At 49.3% G+C, this 20,739-nt stretch overlaps 1 protein-coding gene across 2 annotated transcripts in view; it reads left to right on the top strand.

Moving 5' to 3' along the window:
* The window catches only part of TFEB (transcription factor EB), a 74,412-nt gene extending 55,363 nt beyond the window's left edge, over positions 1–19,049 (top strand). For both annotated transcript variants that reach the window (XM_029572330.1, XM_029572329.1), the window contains exons 5-9: positions 1,666–1,786; positions 2,340–2,396; positions 2,998–3,073; positions 13,118–13,265; positions 13,770–19,049. In XM_029572330.1, the coding sequence (XP_029428190.1) occupies positions 1,666–1,786; positions 2,340–2,396; positions 2,998–3,073; positions 13,118–13,265; positions 13,770–14,165 (798 nt within the window). In that variant the 3' untranslated portion in view covers positions 14,166–19,049. The remainder of the gene's footprint in view (positions 1–1,665; positions 1,787–2,339; positions 2,397–2,997; positions 3,074–13,117; positions 13,266–13,769) is intronic.
* The last annotated feature ends 1,690 nt before the right edge of the window (positions 19,050–20,739 follow it).

Raw genomic sequence — 20,739 nt, 5'->3', positions numbered from 1 at the left:
CTGGAACAGTATCCCATCAAACATCAGACTGGAGCCATGCCTATTAACTTTCAGGAAAAGACTTAAAACCTGGCTCTTTCTCCAAGCCTTCCCTGAACCATCAGACAATCACTAGCTGGCCTTCTTTCTTACCCAGCCTGTCACTCCGTTTCTCAAAGAAAAAAAATAAATGGACTCTTAGACTTCAGATTAAAGCACCGTTCTTAAGTTTGTAACTTGTACTCTACGGTAAAATTACTTTACTGGCCTTTTCTTCTTTCCAGCTTGTTGCAAGCTTCCAAGTTCCCGCCCCCTGTTGATTGTAACTTTGACTTATTCCTGCTTTGGTTATCTTTCGTTTACGTGAATTTGTTACTCTAGTTTTTTCCCTCTGTTAAACTGTAAACCGATCCGATATGGTAATCTACTATGAAGGTCGGTATATAAAATTGTTAAATAAATAAATAAAATAAATACAAGAAAGTATGAATGGGAAAAGAAGGAAAAAAGGGGGGGATGGGGTAGGCAATGGAAGGAGGAAGGGGTAGGTATGCGGAGAAGAGAAGAGGGGGGAAGGATGGGATATTTTAATTTTATATTTAAGTGTTGGGATATTTTGTCTCTGTGGCTGACCGGGGTATCCCGTGTTGGGATGTTTTGTCTCTGTGGCTGACAGGGGATCCCATGCGGATGTTTTGTCTCTGTGGCTGACGGGGGATCCCGTGTTGGGATGTTTTGTCTCTGTGGCTGACGGGGGATCCCGTGTTGGGATGTTTTGTCTCTCTGGCTGACAGAGGATCTCGTGTTGGGATGTTTTGTCTCTGTGGCTGACAGAGGATCCCGTGTTGGGATGTTTTGTCTCTGTGGCTGACGGGGGATCCCGTGTTGGGATATTTTGTTTCTGTGGCTGACGGGGATCCCGTGAGGATATTTTGTTTCTGTGGCTGACAGGGGATCCCGTGAGGATATTTTGTCTCTGTAGCTGACGGGGGATCCCGTGTTGGGATGTTTTGTCTCTGTGGCTGACGGGGGATCCCGTGTTGGGATGTTTTGTCTCTGTAGCTGACGGGGGATCCCGTGTTGGGATATTTTGTTTCTGTGGCTGACGGGGATCCCGTGAGGATATTTTGTTTCTGTGGCTGACGGGGATCCCGTGAGGATATTTTGTTTCTGTGGCTGACAGGGGATCCCGTGTTGGGATGTTTTGTCTCTGTAGCTGACGGGGGATCCCGTGTTGGGATGTTTCGTCTCTGTGGCTGACGGGGGATCCCATGTTGGGATGTTTTGTCTCTGTGGCTGAGAGGGGATCCTGTGTTGGGATGTTTTGACTCGTTAGCTGATGGGGGATCCCGTGAGGATGTTTTGCCTCTGTGGCTGTCGGGGAATCCCGTGTTGGGATGTTTTGTCTCTGTGGCTGACGGGGGATCCCGTGTTAGGAGGTTTTGACTCGTTAGCTGATTGGGGATCCCATGAGGATGTTTTGCCTCTGTGGCTGTCGGGGAATCCCGTGTTGGGATGTTTTGTCTCTGTGGCTGTCGGGGAATCCCGTGTTGGGATGTTTTGTCTCTGTGGCTGTCGGGGAATCCCGTGTTGGGATGCTTTATCTCTGTGGCTGACAGGGGATCCCATGTTGGGATGTTTTGTCTCTATAGCTGACTGGGGTTCCCATATTGTATTTCTTTGTAGCTCACATTTTCCAGCAGTCACACGGATCTCTGCAGTGATGACCCCTGTGTGGCAGCATCTCTAATTGGCGTCACCAGTAACTCCTGCCCACCAGACCTCGCTATCAAAAGGGAATTGACAGGTATGTGTGGCTGTGTTTCTGGGCTTAGCTCATCGCTTCAGTAGGCCATGTGGGTCTTACTCTTAGATATCCTGTTCTGTCCTTTGCTATGTAGCCATGGCACTTCCATTGGTTCGTTGTGCCCTCTAACTGTATAAGTTCCTTTCCTATCGTTTGTTGATGTGGAAGTGCATTGGTAAAGTGGATATTGTCACTCCTTTCTGCAGGTTAGTGAGGGGAAGGGACTTGCATCTCTGGTATCAGCACAGGGTAATGGATGCTCACCAGCCAGAGCTGGTATCTTGGTTAACTTTAATTTTGGCCTTTGATGGAGGATTCTACAGCAGTGCAGTGCTAACTAACTCAGGGATGGACAGGAAGCAGACTGGCACAGGCCTATCTGTCTGAGAAGGCAGGAAGCATTTTTTCAGTTTTAGGTAGATGATTGCTATGTAACTTGCTCTAGGCTGATCGAGTAGGGCAAGTAATCAAGTTTAACTAAATAAAATTAAAAATAAAGACACGGAGCACACTTGCATAGGATGCTTCACTTCCCTCCATGTTTCTTTTGCAGATGCAGAGAACAGGGCGATGGCGAAAGAACGGCAGAAGAAAGACAATCACAATCTGAGTATGTTGCATTCAGAATCCAGCCTATGCAGAGACCTTAGGAATGTGCAGGGCATGGGGAAGTGCAGAGAGCTTACAGAGAGTGCAGGGAGTGCAGAGAGCTTGCAGGGAGTGAGGAGAGTGCAGAGAGCTTGCAGGGAGTGAGGAGAGTGCAGGGAGTGCAGAGAGCTTGCAGGGAGTGAGGAGTGTGCATGGAGTGCAGAGAGCTTATAGAGAGTGAGGAGAGTGCAGAGATCTTGCAGGGAATGAGGAGAGTGCAGAGATCTTGCAGGGAGTGAGGAGAGTGCAGAGATCTTGCAGGGAATGAGGAGAGTGCAGAGAGCTTGCAGGGAGTGAGGAGAGTGCGGGAGTCTGTAGGAATATGGAGAGCGTACAGAGTGTAAGGAATGTGTAGGGACTATGTAGAGGATGTAAAGAGTGAGGAACATGTAGATAAGAAGGGGAAAGTCTGAGAGGAGTGTCGGGAGTGTGGGGAAAGTGCAGGATGAATGCATCAAATTCAGGGCACAGAGACAGAGTTATAAGTGTGCAGGGAGCATGCCTAGTGCAGCCCCAGAGAAATGCATTGCGGACAGGAACATAAGTTTGTTTTTTCTCTTTAGTTGAGAGGAGACGAAGATTCAACATTAATGATCGTATTAAAGAGCTTGGGACATTGATCCCTAAAGTCAATGACCTGTAAGTACCAGCAGAACTCTGTTTTATTTCCCTCTCTGGGCCTAAACACGCCTTGGGCCAGTCTATTTTTTTACCCAGCTAGTACATGCATTGTTGATCATATAAATGGCTTCTGAAAGTCACCCACTCTGACATGCCCCTGTTACTGTGGTGATAACACTGCCACACCCCTATTACTTTGATCATAACACTGGCATTCTGTCACCATGGTGATAATGCTGGCACGCCTCTGGCACTGTGGTGATAATGCTGGCACATCCCTATCACCGTGGTGATAATGCTGGCACGCCTCTGGCACTGTGGTGATAATGCTGGCACATCCCTATCACCGTGGTGATAATGCTGGCACGCCTCTGGCACTGTGGTGATAATGCTGGCATGCCCCTGTCACCATGGTGATAATACTGGCACACCCTGACACCCTGGTGATAATGCTGGCACACCCCTATCACCATGGTGATAATGGTGACAAGCCTCTGGCATTGTGGTGATAATGCTGGCACACCCCTATCACCGTGGTGATAATGCTGGCACGCCTCTGGCACTGTGGTGATAATGCTGGCACATCCCTATCACCATGGTGATAATGCTGGCACGCCTCTGGCACTGTGGTGATAATGCTGGCATGCCCCTGTCACCATGGTGATAATACTGGCATACCCTGACACCCTGGTGATAATGCTGGCACACCCCTATCACCATGGTGATAATGGTGGCAGGCCTCTGGCACTGTGGTGATAATGCTGGCACATCCCTATCACAGTGGTGATAATGCTGGCACGCCTCTGGCACTGTGGTGATAAGGCTGGCACACCCCGTCACCCTGGTCATAACACTGCCACACCCCTATTACTTTGATCATAACGCTGGCATTCTGTCACTGTGGTGATAATGCTGGCACACCCCGTCACCCTGGTCATAATACTGCCACACCCCTGTCACTATGGTGATAATGCTGGCACGCTTCTGTCACCGTGGTGATAATGGTGGTAAGCCTCTGGCACTGTGGTGATAATGCTGGCACATCCCTATCACCGTGGTGATAATGCTGGCACGCCTCTGGCACTGTGATGATAATGCTGGCACATCCCTATCACCGTGGTGATAATGCTGGCACGCCTCTGGCACTGTGGTGATAATGCTGGCATGCCCCTGTCACCATGGTGATAATACTGGCATACCCTGACACCCTGGTGATAATGCTGGCACACCCCTATCACCATGGTGATAATGGTGACAAGCCTCTGGCACTGTGGTGATAATACTGGCATACCCAGACACTTTGGTGATAATGCTGGCACACCCCTGTCACCGTGGTGATAATGGTGGCAGGCCTCTGGCACTGTGGTGATAATGCTGGCACACCCCTATCACCGTGGTGATAATGGTGACAAGCCTCTGGCACTGTGGTGATAATACTGGCATACCCAGACACTTTGGTGATAATGCTGGCACACCCTTGTCACCGTGGTGATAATGGTGGCAGGCCTCTGGCACTGTGGTGATAATACTGGCATACCCAGACACTTTGGTGATAATGCTGGCACACCCCTGTCACCATAGTGATAACGCTGTAATGCCCCTGTTACCGTAATGATAATGCTGGCACGCTGCTGGCACTGTGGTGATAATGATGGTTCGTCTCCATCACTGTGGTGATAATGCTGGCATGCCCCTGTCACTGGTGATAATTGTGGCATGCCTCTGGCACCTTGGTGATAACATTGACACGCCCCTGACATTTGGTGATAATGCTGGCACACCCCTGTCACTGTGGTGCTGATGCTGGCATGCCCCTGTCACCCCGGTGGTGATACTGGCATGCAGCTATCCCTATGAACCCAATTTTTAGAGGGCACTCATTCATTCATGTGAGCTGGATAACATTCAGAGTTATCTGGGCAAACCCCAGTGTTTGGAATCTCTAACACGCCCACTCCACATCCACCAGCTCACTGGCTAAATTTTGTCCAGGCAAATTGTTACCCAAATAAAAATAGGGGGTATTAGAGCCGTTTGGTTCTTATTTTTTAAGAGCTACTGCTGATTTTCACCCAGGTAACACTGGTTCCCTGTACGTACCCGGATCAGTCCAGACTCCTGGGTTTTGCCTCCCTGCCAGCAGATGGAGACAGAGAGAGTCTCACTGACGCTGTACATAACCCAGTGAGCCACCTGCAGTCCCTCAGTATTTCTCTGTCTCCAGCAGTTCCCTGTATGTACCCAGATCAGTCCAGACTCTTGGGTTTTGCCTCCCCTCCAGCACATGGAGACAGAGAGAGTCTCACTGATGCTGTACATAACCCAGTGTGCCACCTGCAGTCCCTCAGTATTTCTCTGTCTCCAGCAGTTTCCTGTATGTACCCAGATCAGACCAGACTCCTGGGTTTTGCCTCCCCTCCAGCACATGGAGACAGAGAGAGTCTCACTGACACTGTACATAACCCAGTGAGCCACCTGCAGTCCCTCAGTATTTCTCTGTCTCTAGCAGTTCTCTGTATGTACCCAGATCAGTCCAGACTCCCTGCCAGCAGATGGAGACAAAGAGAGTCTCACTGATGCTGTACATAACCCAGTGTGCCACCTGCGGTCCCTCAGTGTTTCTGTCTCCAGCAGGTGGAGGAGGTGCAAAACCTGCAGTTCTGAACGTAAGAAAAAAAAAAAAAAAGAAGAGCTGCTTTAGATTTGAGTCATTTTGGAGCAAGGTGCCTCGCAGGAGGTTAGCAGGTCCCGGTGGGACCGTCCCCTCCTGGTGGCAAGCTAGAATGAGCAAGGGTTGGGGACCCTAATTTTGCTCGGGTCTCAGCACTAGGGGTGAAAGCCAGTGGTCTGGCTCCCACCCCCTTTAGCATCATTGACTGGGACACCGCTCCCATTCTTCTTCAGGGAAGTGCACAGTTTTATTAAAGTTTCTTCAAGTTTAAAAAAACTAAACGTCCTGAGGCATTTGATCATCGCGGGATGGCAGCAGCACCTCAGGTCCTTCCTCTGCGGGAGGCTTGTGGGGGGAGAGGAGTTTTCTGTGGCAGTCTTCCTCCCCGACCGTGAGTTTCCCTGAGGGACGATCATGCCTCGCTCCAGCCGCTGCACAGCTTGTGGTTCTCTTCTGCTGGGATGTGCTCCCGCTGCCTTCCTGGTGGGGAGGGCTCCTCGCGGGGATCTGAAATAGCCGCTTCGCGGCCGCGCGACTGCACAGGAACGGCAGCCATTTTGGAGACTGTTTATGCTTGGGAGGATCGTGCAGCTGGAGGAGGGGATCTCCTCCCGATGCTGTCCCCAGCAGATTTGAGCCCAGGGGGGGAGGAGGATGAGGAGCTGGATCCCCTGGGGAGGAATGGGCAGGATTTTCCCTTCTTTTCTCTGGAGTTCATCTTATTCATGCTAGGCTTACTTGGCCCGGGGGACAAAACGTCCCATCCTTTTAAAAGCAGAGCTTCTGGGGGCCCACCAAGTAAGAAATGTAAGGATCCGGATCCTGTGTGAGCCAATGGGATCCGGACTGTCAAGGCACTGGGTGGACCTCATATCTACAGAGGAGTTGTATCAGGGAGTGGCCCTCAATGACCCTCCTGACGTCCCTACACCTGTAGGCTCCCAAGACCCTCAGGATGAGGGTTTGGACAAGCCCCAGTCCTTTGACGGTGATGACCCCAAGGTGGTGCTCCTTTTTCAGGGGGACGAACTGGGTCCCCTCATCCCTCATGTGCTGGCGGAGTTGGGAATTACAGTTCCACAGGAGGAGCAAGTCCAATACAGGGTGGACCCGGTCGTGGTGGGTCTGAGAGGTCTGACCACGACGTTGCCCTTTCACAGATTGGTGAAGCAGTTGGTGGTCAGGGAGTGGGACACTCCAGATACTGGCCTGAAAGTCAGTAGGGCTATGGACAAGCTCTGTTCCCTTCCAGAAGAGACTTTGGAACTTCTCAGAGTACCGAAGGTGGACGCTTCAGTATTTGTATTTGCACATGGCCATATGCACAGGTCCTATATTTTCAGATCAAGCAGATCGCTTTTGTCTAGTAGCTTGACTTTTGAAAAGAGGAAATTAAGAAAGAGGGGGGTTACCTGGAGGCCGTCATCTCTACCTTCCTACTTCCTTGGCCTACATCAGGCTTTGGAAGGTTTTTGAGTCTTGGTGTGCTGAGAGCAGTGTGGACCCTCGGAGAGCATCAGGGTCTCATGAAAGGCCTTTCCTTTAGTTCCCTGAAGCTTCAGGTCTCGGCTTGTACGCATGGAAATGACTGTACTAACATAGCCCGGGGCTGAGTGCATGTAAAAGTGTACATGTAACCAGTTTTATGCTTGTACGTGACTGTACTAACATAGCCTGGGGCTGAGTGCATGTAAAAGTGTACATGTGACCAGTTTTATGCTTGTAAGTGACTGAACTAACATAGCCTGGGGCTGAGTGCATGTAAAAGTGTACATGTAACCAGTTTTATGCTTGTACGTGACTGTACTAACATAGCCCGGGGCTGAGTGCATGTAAAAGTGTACATGTGACCAGTTTTATGCTTGTACGTGACTGCACTAACATAGCCTGGGGCTGAGTGCATGTAAAAGTGTACATGTAACCAGTTTTATGCTTGTACGTGACTGTACTAACATAGCCCGGGGCTGAGTGCATCTAAAAGTGTATATGTAACCAGTTTTATGCTTGTACATGACTGTACTAACATAGCCCGGGGCTGAGTGTGTGTTAAAGTGTACATGTAACCAGTTTTATGCTTGTACGTGACTGTACTAACATAGCCCGGGGCTGAGTGCATGTAAAAGTGTACATGTGACCAGTTTTATGCTTGTACGTGACTGTACTAACATAGCCCGGGGCTGAGTGTGTGTTAAAGTGTACATGTAACCAGTTTTATGCTTGTACGTGACTGTACTAACATAGCCCGGGGCTGAGTGCATGTAAAAGTGTACATGTAACCAGTTTTATGCTTGTACATGACTGTACTAACATAGCCCGGGGCTGAGTGTGTGTTAAAGTGTACATGTGACCAGTTTTATGCTTGTACATGACTGTACTAACATAGCCCGGGGCTGAGTGTGTGTTAAAGTGTACATGTAACCAGTTTTATGCTTGTACGTGACTGAACTAACATAGCCTGGGGCTGAGTGCATGTAAAAGTGTACATGTAACCAGTTTTATGCTTGTACGTGACTGTACTAACATAGCCTGGGGCTGAGTGCATGTAAAAGTGTACATGTGACCAGTTTTATGCTTCTACGTGACTGAACTAACATAGCCTGGGGCTGAGTGCATGTAAAAGTGTACATGTGACCAGTTTTATGCTTGTACGTGACTGTACTAACATAGCCTGGGGCTGAGTGCATGTAAAAGTGTACATGTAACCAGTTTTATGCTTGTACGTGACTGTACTAACATAGCCCGGGGCTGAGTGCATGTAAATGTGTACATGTAACCAGTTTTATGCTTGTAAGTGACTGCACTAACATAGCCTGGGGCTGAGTGCATGTAAAAGTGTACATGTAACCAGTTTTATGCTTGTACGTGACTGTACTAATATAGCCCAGGGCTGAGTGCATGTAAATGTGTACATGTAACCAGTTTTATGCTTGTACATGACTGTACTAACATAGCCCAGGGCTGAGTGTGTGTTAAAGTGTACTTGTAACCAGTTTTATGCTTGTACGTGACTGTACTAACATAGCCCGGGGCTGAGTGCATGTAAAAGTGTACATGTAACCAGTTTTATGCACGTAAGTGACTATATTAGCATAACCCGGGGCTGAGTGCATCTAAAAGTGTACATGTAACCAGTTTTATGCTTGTACGTGACTGCACTAACATAGCCCGGGGCTGAGTGCATGTAAAAGTGTACATGTAACCAGTTTTATGCTTGTATGTGACTGTACTAACATAGCCCGGGGCTGAGTGCATGTAAAAGTGTACATGTAACCAGTTTTATGCTTGTACGTGACTGCACTAACATAGCCTGGGGCTGAGTGCATGTAAAAGTGTACATGTAACCAGTTTTATGCTTGTACGTGACTGTACTAACATAGCCCGGGGCTGAGTGTGTGTTAAAGTGTACATGTAACCAGTTTTATGCTTGTACGTGACTGTACTAACATAGCCCGGGGCTGAGTGCATGTAAAAGTGTACATGTAACCAGTTTTATGCACGTAAGTGACTATATTAGCATAACCCGGGGCTGAGTGCATCTAAAAGTGTACATGTAAGCAGTTTTATGCTTGTACGTGACTGTACTAACATAGCCCGGGGCTGAGTGCATGTAAAAGTGTACATGTAACCAGTTTTATGCTTGTACGTGACTGTACTAACATAGCCCGGGGCTGAGTGCATGTAAAAGTGTACATGTAACCAGTTTTATGCACGTAAGTGACTGTACTAACATAGCCCGGGGCTGAGTGCATGTAAAAGTGTACATGTAACCAGTTTTATGCTTGTACGTGACTGTACTAACATAGCCCGGGGCTGAGTGCATGTAAAAGTGTACATGTAACCAGTTTTATGCTTGTACGTGACTGTACTAACATAGCCCGGGGCTGAGTGCATGTAAAAGTGTACATGTAACCAGTTTTATGCTTGTACGTGACTGTACTAACAAAGCCTGGGGCTCAGTGCATGTAAAAGTGTACATGTAACCAGTTTTATGCACGTAAGTGACTGTACTAACATAGCCCAGGGCTGAGTGCATCTAAAAGTGTACATGTAACCATTTTTACGGGGCTGAGTGCATGTAAAAGTGTACATGTAACCAGTTTTATGCACGTAAGTGACTGTACTAACATAGCCCGGGGCTGAGTGCATGTAAAAGTGTACATGTAACCATTTTTACGGGGCTGAGTGCATGTAAAAGTGTACATGTAACCAGTTTTATGCACGTAAGTGACTGTACTAACATAGCCCGGGGCTGAGTGCATCTAAAAGTGTACATGTAACCAGTTTTATGCACGTAAGTGACTGTACTAACATAGCCCGGGGCTGAGTGCATGTAAAAGTGTACATGTAACCATTTTTACGGGGCTGAGTGCATGTAAAAGTGTACATGTAACCAGTTTTATGCACGTAAGTGACTGTACTAACATAGCCCGGGGCTGAGTGCATCTAAAAGTGTACATGTAACCAGTTTTATGCTTGTACGTGACTGCACTAACATAGCCCGGGGCTGAGTGCATGTAAAAGTGTACATGTAACCATTTTTACGGGGCTGAGTGCATGTAAAAGTGTACATGTAACCAGTTTTATGCACGTAAGTGACTGTACTAACATAGCCCGGGGCTGAGTGCATGTAAAAGTGTACATGTAACCAGTTTTATGCACGTAAGTGACTATATTAGCATAACCCGGGGCGGAGTGCATCTAAAAGTGTACATGTAACCAGTTTTATGCTTGTACGTGACTGTACTAACATAGCCCGGGGCTGAGTGCATGTAAAAGTGTACATGTAACCAGTTTTATGCTTGTACGTGACTGTACTAACATAGCCCGGGGCTGAGTGCATGTAAAAGTGTACATGTAACCAGTTTTATGCTTGTACGTGACTGCACTAACATAGCCCGGGGCTGAGTGCATGTAAAAGTGTACATGTAACCAGTTTTATGCTTGTATGTGACTGTACTAACATAGCCCGGGGCTGAGTGCATGTAAATGTGTACATGTAACCAGTTTTATGCTTGTATGTGACTGTACTAACATAGCCCGGGGCTGAGTGCATGTAAAAGTGTACTTGTAACCTGTTTTATGCACGTAAGTGATTGCACTAACATAGCCCGGGGCTGAGTGCATGTAAAAGTGTACATGTAACCAGTTTTATGCACGTAAGTGACTGCACTAACATAGCCTGGGGCTGAGTGCATGTAAATGTGTACATGTAACCAGTTTTATGCTTGTACGTGACTGTACTAACATAGCCCGGGGCTGAGTGCATGTAAAAGTGTACATGTAACCAGTTTTATGCACGTAAGTGACTGCACTAACATAGCCCGGGGCTGAGTGCATGTAAATGTGTACATGTAACCAGTTTTATGCTTGTATGTGACTGTACTAACATAGCCCGGGGCTGAGTGCATGTAAAAGTGTACATGTAACCAGTTTTATGCTTGTACGTGACTGTACTAACATAGCCCGGGGCTGAGTGCATGTAAAAGTGTACATGTAACCAGTTTTATGCACGTAAGTGACTGCACTAACATAGCCCGGGGCTGAGTGCATGTAAAAGTGTACATGTAACCAGTTTTACGGGGCTGAGTGCATGTAAAAGTGTACATGTAACCAGTTTTATGCTTGTACGTGACTGTACTAACATAGCCCGGGGCTGAGTGCATGTAAAAGTGTACATGTAACCAGTTTTATGCTTGTACGTGACTGTACTAACATAGCCCGGGGCTGAGTGCATGTAAAAGTGTACATGTAACCAGTTTTATGCACGTAAGTGACTGTACTAACATAGCCCGGGGCTGAGTGCATGTAAAAGTGTACATGTAACCAGTTTTATGCTTGTACGTGACTGTACTATCATAGCCCGGGGCTGAGTGCATGTAAATGTGTACATGTTACCAGTTTTATGCTTGTACGTGACTGCACTAACATAGCCCGGGGCTGAGTGCATGTAAAAGTGTACATGTAACCAGTTTTATGTACGTAAGTGACTGCACTAACATAGCCCGGGGCTGAGTGCATGTAAAAGTGTACATGTAATCAGTTTTATGCACGTAAGTGACTGCACTAACATAACCCGGGGCTGAGTGCATGTAAAAGTGTACATGTAATCAGTTTTATGCACGTAAGTGACTATATTAACATAACCCGGGGCTGAGTGCATCTAAAAGTGTACATGTAACCAGTTTTATGCACGTAAGTGACTATATTAACATAGCCCGGGGTTGAGTGCATGTAAAAGTGTACATGTAACCAGTTTTATGCTTGTAAGTGACTGCACTAACATAGCCCGGGGTTGAGTGCATGTAAAAGTGTACATATAACCAGTTTTATGCTTGTACGTGACTGCACTAACATAGCCCGGGGCTGAGTGCATGTAAAAGTGTACATGTAACCAGTTTTATGCTTGTACGTGACTGCACTAACATAGCCTGGGGCTGAGTGCATGTAAAAGTGTACATGTAACCAGTTTTATGCTTGTACGTGACTGCACTAACATAGCCCGGGGCTGAGTGCATGTAAAAGTGTACATGTAACCAGTTTTATGCTTGTACGTGACTGTACTAACATAACCCGGGGCTGAGTGCATGTAAAAGTGTACATGTAATCAGTTTTATGCACGTAAGTGACTGCACTAACATAGCCCGGGGCTGAGTGCATGTAAAAGTGTACATGTAACCAGTTTTATGCTTGTACGTGACTGTACTAACATAACCCGGGGCTGAGTGCATGTAAAAGTGTACATGTAATCAGTTTTATGCACGTAAGTGACTGCACTAACATAGCCTGGGGCTGAGTGCATGTAAAAGTGTACATGTAACCAGTTTTATGCTTGTACGTGACTGTTTTATGCTCATAATGTAAGTTAGTGGAGGTAATGCATACACAGTATGTTGTGCGCTTAGTATAATATACGTGTGCAGTGTACTGGGTGACAGAAGGTTTAGATGTGTAGGCATAAGAGCGACAGAATATTAGTATATTAGTCGCAAGTTGGAATTCCAGAGCCTGGGGAGTCAGAGGGAGAAGCTGCAGCTGTGAGTTTTGCCCAACTGTGCACTTTTACCTGTGCAAAAAGAGTGGGCGGAGTTAGTTCAAAGAAGGGAAAGTGCACAGGCTGGATGCATGTTCAGATCTCTTCAGATATCTCCAGGTGTGTACTGGTGCCTGCTTGCCCCCCAGTATCATTAGGTCCTCCAGGTTGTTAAAGTAATTATAATTCTTGAAATGAATCAGTCAGTACTTACCTGGGAGTCAATTCCATCCTTCCAGGTCTTTCTCAAGGATTCATTTATCTTCTGATTTCAGCGTCCTGGTCACCTCTGCCTTCATGCAAATATTAAGGTGTGACACGTGCAGCCCTCTGTAAGAGCTTTTCTGGCTTTGCTTTCCAGGGATGTGCGCTGGAATAAAGGGACAATACTGAAGGCTTCAGTTGATTACATTCGGCGCATGCAGAAGGAACAACAGAGATCACGGGAAGTGGAAACCCAGTCAAAGAGATTGGAAATGACCAACAAACAACTTTGGCTTCGTATCCAGGTTAGTGTCACCTGCTGACCTGCAGCTGCTTGCTCACACACACACACACACACACACACACACGCATGTGGCATTACATACATACGTACATGATACTTGCTCATACATGAATGTATTGTCATGTTTGCAGACTTGCTTATTTCCCAGCCCAATCACATGGTCCCTTGCAGTATTTATAAATATTAAGGAGCAGAGGAAACTCCACGCTTTCCCCCTTTCTTGTTGCTATAATCGTGTGTCCCAACAAGTCATTTATTCTTAGTTCTTTTATTATTTGCCTTTCAGTCTTCTCCAGAAAATCATTTACTTCCCTTGAATGTGCCCTTTGAAGTCCATGCTGCCTTGTTTCGAGGCATTGCTCTGCTTCCGGGACATCTCATTACTGATTCCATGGCACTTCTCTCTCTTCGCGTCCCATTCGTCTTGGTGGTGGCGAGAGACGCATTACCTTTCTTTTCCTGCTCAGGTCAGCTCACTTGTGCTTTTGTGTCTTTTGCTGTGCAGGAATTGGAAATGCAGGCACGGGTACATGGACTGCCCACCTCCTCTCCCTCTGGCATCAACACAGCAGAGCTGGCCCAGCAGCTCATCAAACAGGAAATGAGCCAGGAGGAGGGAGCCCTGGCCCTGCAGCCGCGGCACATGCCCCCTCCAAAATCTCCCTACCAGGAGTTGGACTTTGACTTCAACGACAGTGCTGGAGGCTTCCATGGCTCCCTGGCTGTGGATACTGACACGTCCTTCCCCTCTTTGTCCAGGAAGGAGCTGGACCTGATGCTGATGGATGACACCTTGCTGCAGCTCTCCGTTGACCCCCTGATCTCAGCCATGTCCCCTGAGGCTTCCAAGGCCAGCAGCCGGAGAAGCAGTTTTAGCATGGATGACTCGGACGTGCTGTGACAGCAGGGTCATAGCAGACTTGGGGGGGCAGTGCACACGTCATAGAAGTCTTGCTGGATGCCAGGAAGCCCGGTGGAGCTGCTTGGAATTAGCTTTCACTGGCACTTAGAATAGGAAAGCGAGTCCCTCTGCAGCACTGGCAGAAGCTCCGTAATCGGAGAAGTCACCAGGAGCACGGTGAGGCTCCTCTGTAATCTGGGGAGGGTTGGGGTGGGTGATGAAGCAGCGGGGGGCAAGCTGTAGGTATGAATCTGCTTCTGTGACAGAATGTTTGATTACAGGAGCTAGGAGAACGCCGTTTGAGTTTCATAAACCAGTTTCACTCTGTGCAATGTAACCAACTGTATAATGTAAATTATTTTAACCTGCAGTCTCTGCAAACAGCATCACACAGTAATAGAATGAGAGAGTCAGACACAGTGACCTCACATGGCAGGACGCAGTGAAACAGTCAGAGTCACGCAGTCCCATAGTGCAAGGAGCCAGGCTATGTCCTTTTCACACTCATACTGCTCACTGTAAGCTCGGTAACTGTTGTTCAGCCTGACTCTGCCCTGTCACTAAACATCCATCCTAGGCAGCACAAGAAGGGCAGCAGACACTTTCTCTGCAAATTTTCTTCAACTGTTTGGGTGAAAGAATAAATTTATGAAGGACAAGCACTACTGTCCCATCCTTTCCTGCTCACATCACAGTTCCATGTTCCAGAGCAGAGTGATTGCACTGCCAGGGGTCTCAAAGGGGCAGAATGACAGGCCTTCCGCAGGTTTCGGAGGAGCAGAGAGACAGCACTGCTGCGGGTCTGAAAGGAGCAGAGAGACAGCACTGCCACAGATCTCGGAGGAGCAGAATGACAGCACTGCCGCAGGTCTCGGAGGAGCAGAATGACAGCACTGCCGCAGGTCTGAAACGAGCAGAGAGACAGCACTGCTGCAGGTCTGAAAGGAGGAGCAGAATGACAGCACTGCCGCAGGTCTGAAACGAGCAGAGAGACAGCACTGCCGCAGGTCTGAAAGGAGCAGAGACACAGCACTGCCACGGGTCTGAAAGGAGGAGCAGAATGACAGCACTGCTGCAGGTCTGAAAGGAGGAGCAGAATGACAGCACTGCCGCAGGTTTCAGAGGAGAAGAATGACAGCACTGCCGTGGATCTGAAAGGAGCAGAATGACAGCACTGCTGCGGGTCTCAGAGGAGCAGAATGACAGCACCAACGCAGGTCTCAGAGGAACAGAGAGACAGCATTGCCACAGGTCTGAAAGGAGCAGAATGATAGCACTGCCGCAGGTCTCGGAGGAGCAGAATGACAGCACTGCTGCGGGTCTCAGAGGAGCAGAATGACAGCACTGCTGCGGGTCTGAAAGGAGCAGAGAGACAGCACGGCTGCGGGTCTCAGAGGAGCAGAATGACAGCACTGCTGCGGGTCTGAAAGGAACAGAGAGACAGCACTGCTGCTGGTCTCAGAGGAGCAGAATGACAGCACTGCCGCGGGTCTGAAAGGAGCAGAATGACAGCACTGCCGCAGGTCTCAGAGGAGCAGAATGACAGCACTGCTGCGGGTTTGAAAGGAGCAGAGAGACAACACTGCCGCAGGTCTCAGAGGAGCAGAATGACAGCACTGCCGCGGGTCTGAAAGGAGCAGAATGACAGCACTGCCGCAGGTCTGAAAGGAGGAGCAGAATGACAGCACTGCCGCAGGTCTGAAAGGAGGAGCAGAATGACAGCACTGCCGCGGGTCTGAAAGGAGGAGCAGAATGACAGCACTGCCACGGGTCTGAAAGGAGCAGAGAGACAGCACTGCCGCAGGTCTGAAAGGAAGAGCAGAGTGACAGCACTGCCATGGGTCTGAAAGGAGCAGAGAGACAGCACTGCCACAGGTCTCAGAGGAGCAGAATGATAGCACTGCTGCAGGTCTAAAGGAGTAGCAGAATGACAGCACTGCCGCAGGTCTGAAAGGAGCAGAGAGACAGCACTGCCACAGGTCTCAAAGGGGCAGAAAGACAGCACTGCTGCAGGTCTAAAGGAGTAGCAGAATGACAGCACTGCCGCAGGTCTGAAAGGAGCAGAGAGACAGCACTGCCACAGGTCTCAGAGGAGCAGAATGACAGCACTGCCGCAGGTCTGAAAGGAGGAGCAGAATGACAGCACTGCCGCGGGTCTGAAAGGAGGAGCAGAATGACAGCACTGCCGCGGGTCTGAAAGGAGCAGAGAGACAGCACTGCCACAGGTCTGAAAGGAAGAGCAGAGTGACAGCACTGCCGCGGGTCTGAAAGGAGCAGAGAGACAGCACTGCCGCAGGTCTGAAAGGAGGAGCAGAATGACAGCACTGCCGCGGGTCTGAAAGGAGCAGAGAGACAGCACTGCCACGGGTCTGAAAGGAAGAGCAGAGTGACAGCACTGCCGCGGGTCTGAAAGGAGCAGAGAGACAGCACTGCCGCAGGTCTGAAAGGAAGAGCAGAGTGACAGCACTGCCATGGGTCTGAAAGGAGCAGAGAGACAGCACTGCCACAGGTCTCAGAGGAGCAGAATGATAGCACTGCTGCAGGTCTAAAGGAGTAGCAGAATGACAGCACTGCCGCAGGTTTGAAAGGAGCAGAGAGACAGCACTGCCACAGGTCTCAAAGGGGCAGAAAGACAGCACTGCTGCAGGTCTAAAGGAGTAGCAGAATGACAGCACTGCCGCAGGTCTGAAAGGAGCAGAGAGACAGCACTGCCACAGGTCTCAGAGGAGCAGAATGGCAGCACTGCCGCGGGTCTGAAAGGAGGAGCAGAATGACAGCACTGCCGCGGGTCTGAAAGGAGCAGAGAGACAGCACTGCCGCAAGTCTGAAAGGAGGAGCAGAGTGATAGCACTGCCGTGGGTCTGAAAGGAGCAGAGAGTCAGCACTGCCGCAAGTCTGAAAGGAGGAGCAGAGAGACAGCACTGCCGCGGGTCCGAAAGGAGCAGAGAGACAGCATTGCTGTGGATCTGACAGGAGGAGCAGAGAGAGAGAGCACTGCCACGGGTCTGAAAGGAGCAGAGAGAAGCACTGCTGCAAGTCTGAAAGGAGGAGCAGAATATCAGCACTGCCGCGGGTCTGAAAGGAGCAGAGAGACAGCACTGCCGAAAGTCTGAAAGGAGGAGCAGAATATCAGCACTGCCGCGGGTCTGAAAGGAGCAGAGAGACAGCACTGCCGAAAGTCTGAAAGGAGAAGCAGACTGACAGCACTGCAGTGGGTCTGAAAGGAGGAGCAGACTGACAGCACTGCCGTGGGTCTGAAAGGAGCAGACTGACAGCACTGCCGCAAGTCTGAAAGGAGGAGCAGAATGACAGCACTGCCGCGGGTCTGAAAGGAGGAGCAGAGAGACAGCACTGCCACAGATCTCAGAGGAGCAGAATGACAGCACTACCATGGGTCTGAAAGGAGGAGCAGAATGACAGCACTGCCACAGGTCTGAAAGGAGCAGAGAGACAGCACTGCCGCGGGTCTGAAAGGAGGAGCAGAGAGACAGCACTGCCGCGGGTCTGAAAGGAGGAGCAGAATGACAGCACTGCCGCAGGTCTGAAAGGAGGAGCAGAATGACAGCACTGCTGCAAGTCTGAAAGGAGCAGAGAGACAGCACTGCCACAGGTCTGAAAGTAGCAGCAGAGAGACAGCACTGCCGCGGGTCTGAAAGGAGGAGCAGAGAGACAGCACTGCCGCAGGTCTGAAAGAAGCAGAATGACAGCACCTCCGCAGGTCTGAAAGGAGGAGCAGAGAGACAGCACTGCCGCGGGTCTGAAAGGAGGAGCAGAGAGACAGCACTGCCGCAGGTCTGAAAGGAGGAGCAGAATGACAGCACTGCCGTGGGTCTGAAAGGAGCAGAATGACAGCATTGCCGTGGGTCTGAAAGGAGCAGAATGACAGCACTGCCGCAGGTCTCAGAGGAGCAGAATGACAGCACTGCCACGGGTCTGAAAGGAGCAGAGAGATAGCACTGCCGCAGGTCTGAAAGGAGGAGCAGAGAGACAGCACTGCCGTGGGACTGAAAGGAGGAGCAGAATGACAGCACTGCCGCAGGTCTGAAAGGAGCAGAGAGACAGCACTGCCGCAGTGGGTTTATAGATCAGCCAAGCCTAGTCTTCCTGCTCCTGTATCAAGTAGAATGCTTTGGAGTGCACCAGTCAGAGTGTTAATTCTGTCTCCTGTGAGTCCGTCATTGCACAGCCATCCTATCACAAACAGGTGTCATGCAAACATATGCCTTCACTTAATCTGCAAACACATGTTCATATGCATGTGCACAGCTACATGCAGCTCACATACTATATGAAGGCTGTCGTGTACAGCCGCTGACACAGCACACACAGATCTAAACATGTGCATATATGTGACCAGAGCATAAACAACGTGAAGACCCCTCTGAAGATCTTAAGGAAGTGGGGGTGGAGAGGAATGGCCCACAGCAAGATAGAAGGGAAGAAGAGGAGCAGTATAGGATGGATGGGGTCCCACTGCAAGCTCCTTACTATTGAAGGTCAAATAAATCTGGTGAGGTCCCAAGGGGAGGTCCTCAAGGTCTCTGCTGTTTCCAAGTCCCAGTCACTCACAGCACTGTGATGTATCTCGTATATGTAAGAATGTGTATGGCAGATGTGCAATGCCCAGGGAGTTCAGGAAACAGGTGTATGGCAGATGTGCAATGCCCAGGGAGTGCAGGAAACAGGTGTATGGCAGATGTGCAATGCCCAGGGAGTGCAGGAAACAGGTGTATGACAGATGTTTTAATGCCCAGGGAGTGCAGGAAACAGGTGTATGGCAGATGTGCAATGCCCAGGGAGTGCAGGAAACAGGTGTATGGCAGATGTGCAATGCCCAGGGAGTTCAGGAAACAGGTGTATGGCAGATGTGCAATGCCCAGGGAGTGCAGGAATAAGGTGTATGACAGATGTGCAATGCCCAGGGAGTGCAGGAATCAGGTGTATAGCAGATGTGTAGTGCTCAGGGAGTGCAGGAACAAGGACTTATAGCAGTTGTGTCATCCCCAGGGCGTGCAGGAATAATATATACTCTGCATCTGTTAGTGTACCAGATATTTCTTTTTCTAAGTTGTTTTTTAAGTCACGTGGCTTTGATTCCAAATTTTACTACTGTTTTATAAGTAAATGTACAAAATCATGAACTGGAATTTAAAAAAAAACCAAAACATTAAATATATTTATTTTCAATCTGTAAGTTTCTCTCCCTTTCCTGAGGGAAACGAAAGCATTAATCATAATCAGACTCATACTGGTGGTTAGAGGAAGATTGAGTTGATACCGTACCAGAGTATCAGCGGGGACTATGGATAGGGGCTGTGGATACAGCAGGAGAATATCAGTAGGATCTGGATACTGCACCACCGGGGACTATGGACAGGGGCTGTGGGTACAGCAGGAGAATTTCAGTGGGATCTGGATACTGGACTAGCGGGGACTATGGACACAGCAGGAGAGTATCAGTGGGATGTGCACTCTGTACCAGAGTATCAGCGGGGACTATGGATGGGGGCTGTGGATACAGGAGGAGAGTATCAGTGGGATCTGCACACTGTACCAGAGTATCAGCGGGGACTATGGATGGGGGCTGTGGATACAGGAGGAGAGTATCAGTGGGATCTATGGATGGGGCCTGTGGATGCAGGAGGAGAGTATCAGTGGGATCTGCACACTGTACCAGAGTATCAGCGGGGACTATGGATGGGGGCTGTGGATACAGAGAGTATCAGTGGGATCGGGATACTGCACCAGTGGGGGCTGTGGACAGGGGCTGTGGATACAGCAGGAGAATATCAGTTGGATCTGGATATTGCACCAGCGGGGGGCTATGAACAGGGACTGTGGCTACAGCAGGAGAATATCAGTGGGATCTGGATACTGCACCAGCGGGGACTATGAACAGGGACTGTGGCTACAGCAGGAGAATATCAGTGGGATCTGGATACTGCACCAGCGGGGACTATGGACAGGGCTGTGGATACAGCAGGAGAATATCAGTGGGATCTGGATACTGCACCAGTGGGGACTATGGACAGGGGCTGTGGATACAGCAGGAGAATATCAGAAGGATCTGGATACTGCACCAGCAGGGACTGTGGACAGGGGCTGTGGATACAGCAGGAGAATATCAGTGGGAACTGGATACTGCACCAGCGGGGGCTATGGGCAGGGGCTGTGGATACAAAGAGTATCAGTGGGATCGGGATACTGCACCAGTGGGAGGTATGGGCAGAGGCTGTGGATACAGGAGGAGAGTATCAGTGGGATCTGCACACTGTACCAGAGTATCAGCGGGGGCTGTGGATACAGGAGGAGAGTATCAGTGGGATCTGCACACTGTACCAGAGTATCAGCGGGGACTACAGATGGGGGCTGTGGATACAAAGAGTATCAGTGGGATCGGGATACTGCACCAGTGGGAGGTATGGGCAGAGGCTGTGGATACAGGAGGAGAGTATCAGTGGGATCTGCACACTGTACCAGAGTATCAGCGGGGACTATGGATGGGGGCTGTGGATACAAAGAGTATCAGTGGGATCGGGATACTGCACCAGTGGGGGCTGTGGATAGGGGCTGT

This window comes from Rhinatrema bivittatum, chromosome 12, assembly GCF_901001135.1.
Source record: "Rhinatrema bivittatum chromosome 12, aRhiBiv1.1, whole genome shotgun sequence".
Lineage (NCBI taxonomy): Eukaryota > Metazoa > Chordata > Amphibia > Gymnophiona > Rhinatrematidae > Rhinatrema > Rhinatrema bivittatum.
The sequence above is the reverse complement of the archived record's forward strand: the minus strand, read 5'-3'. Positions and strand labels throughout refer to the sequence as shown.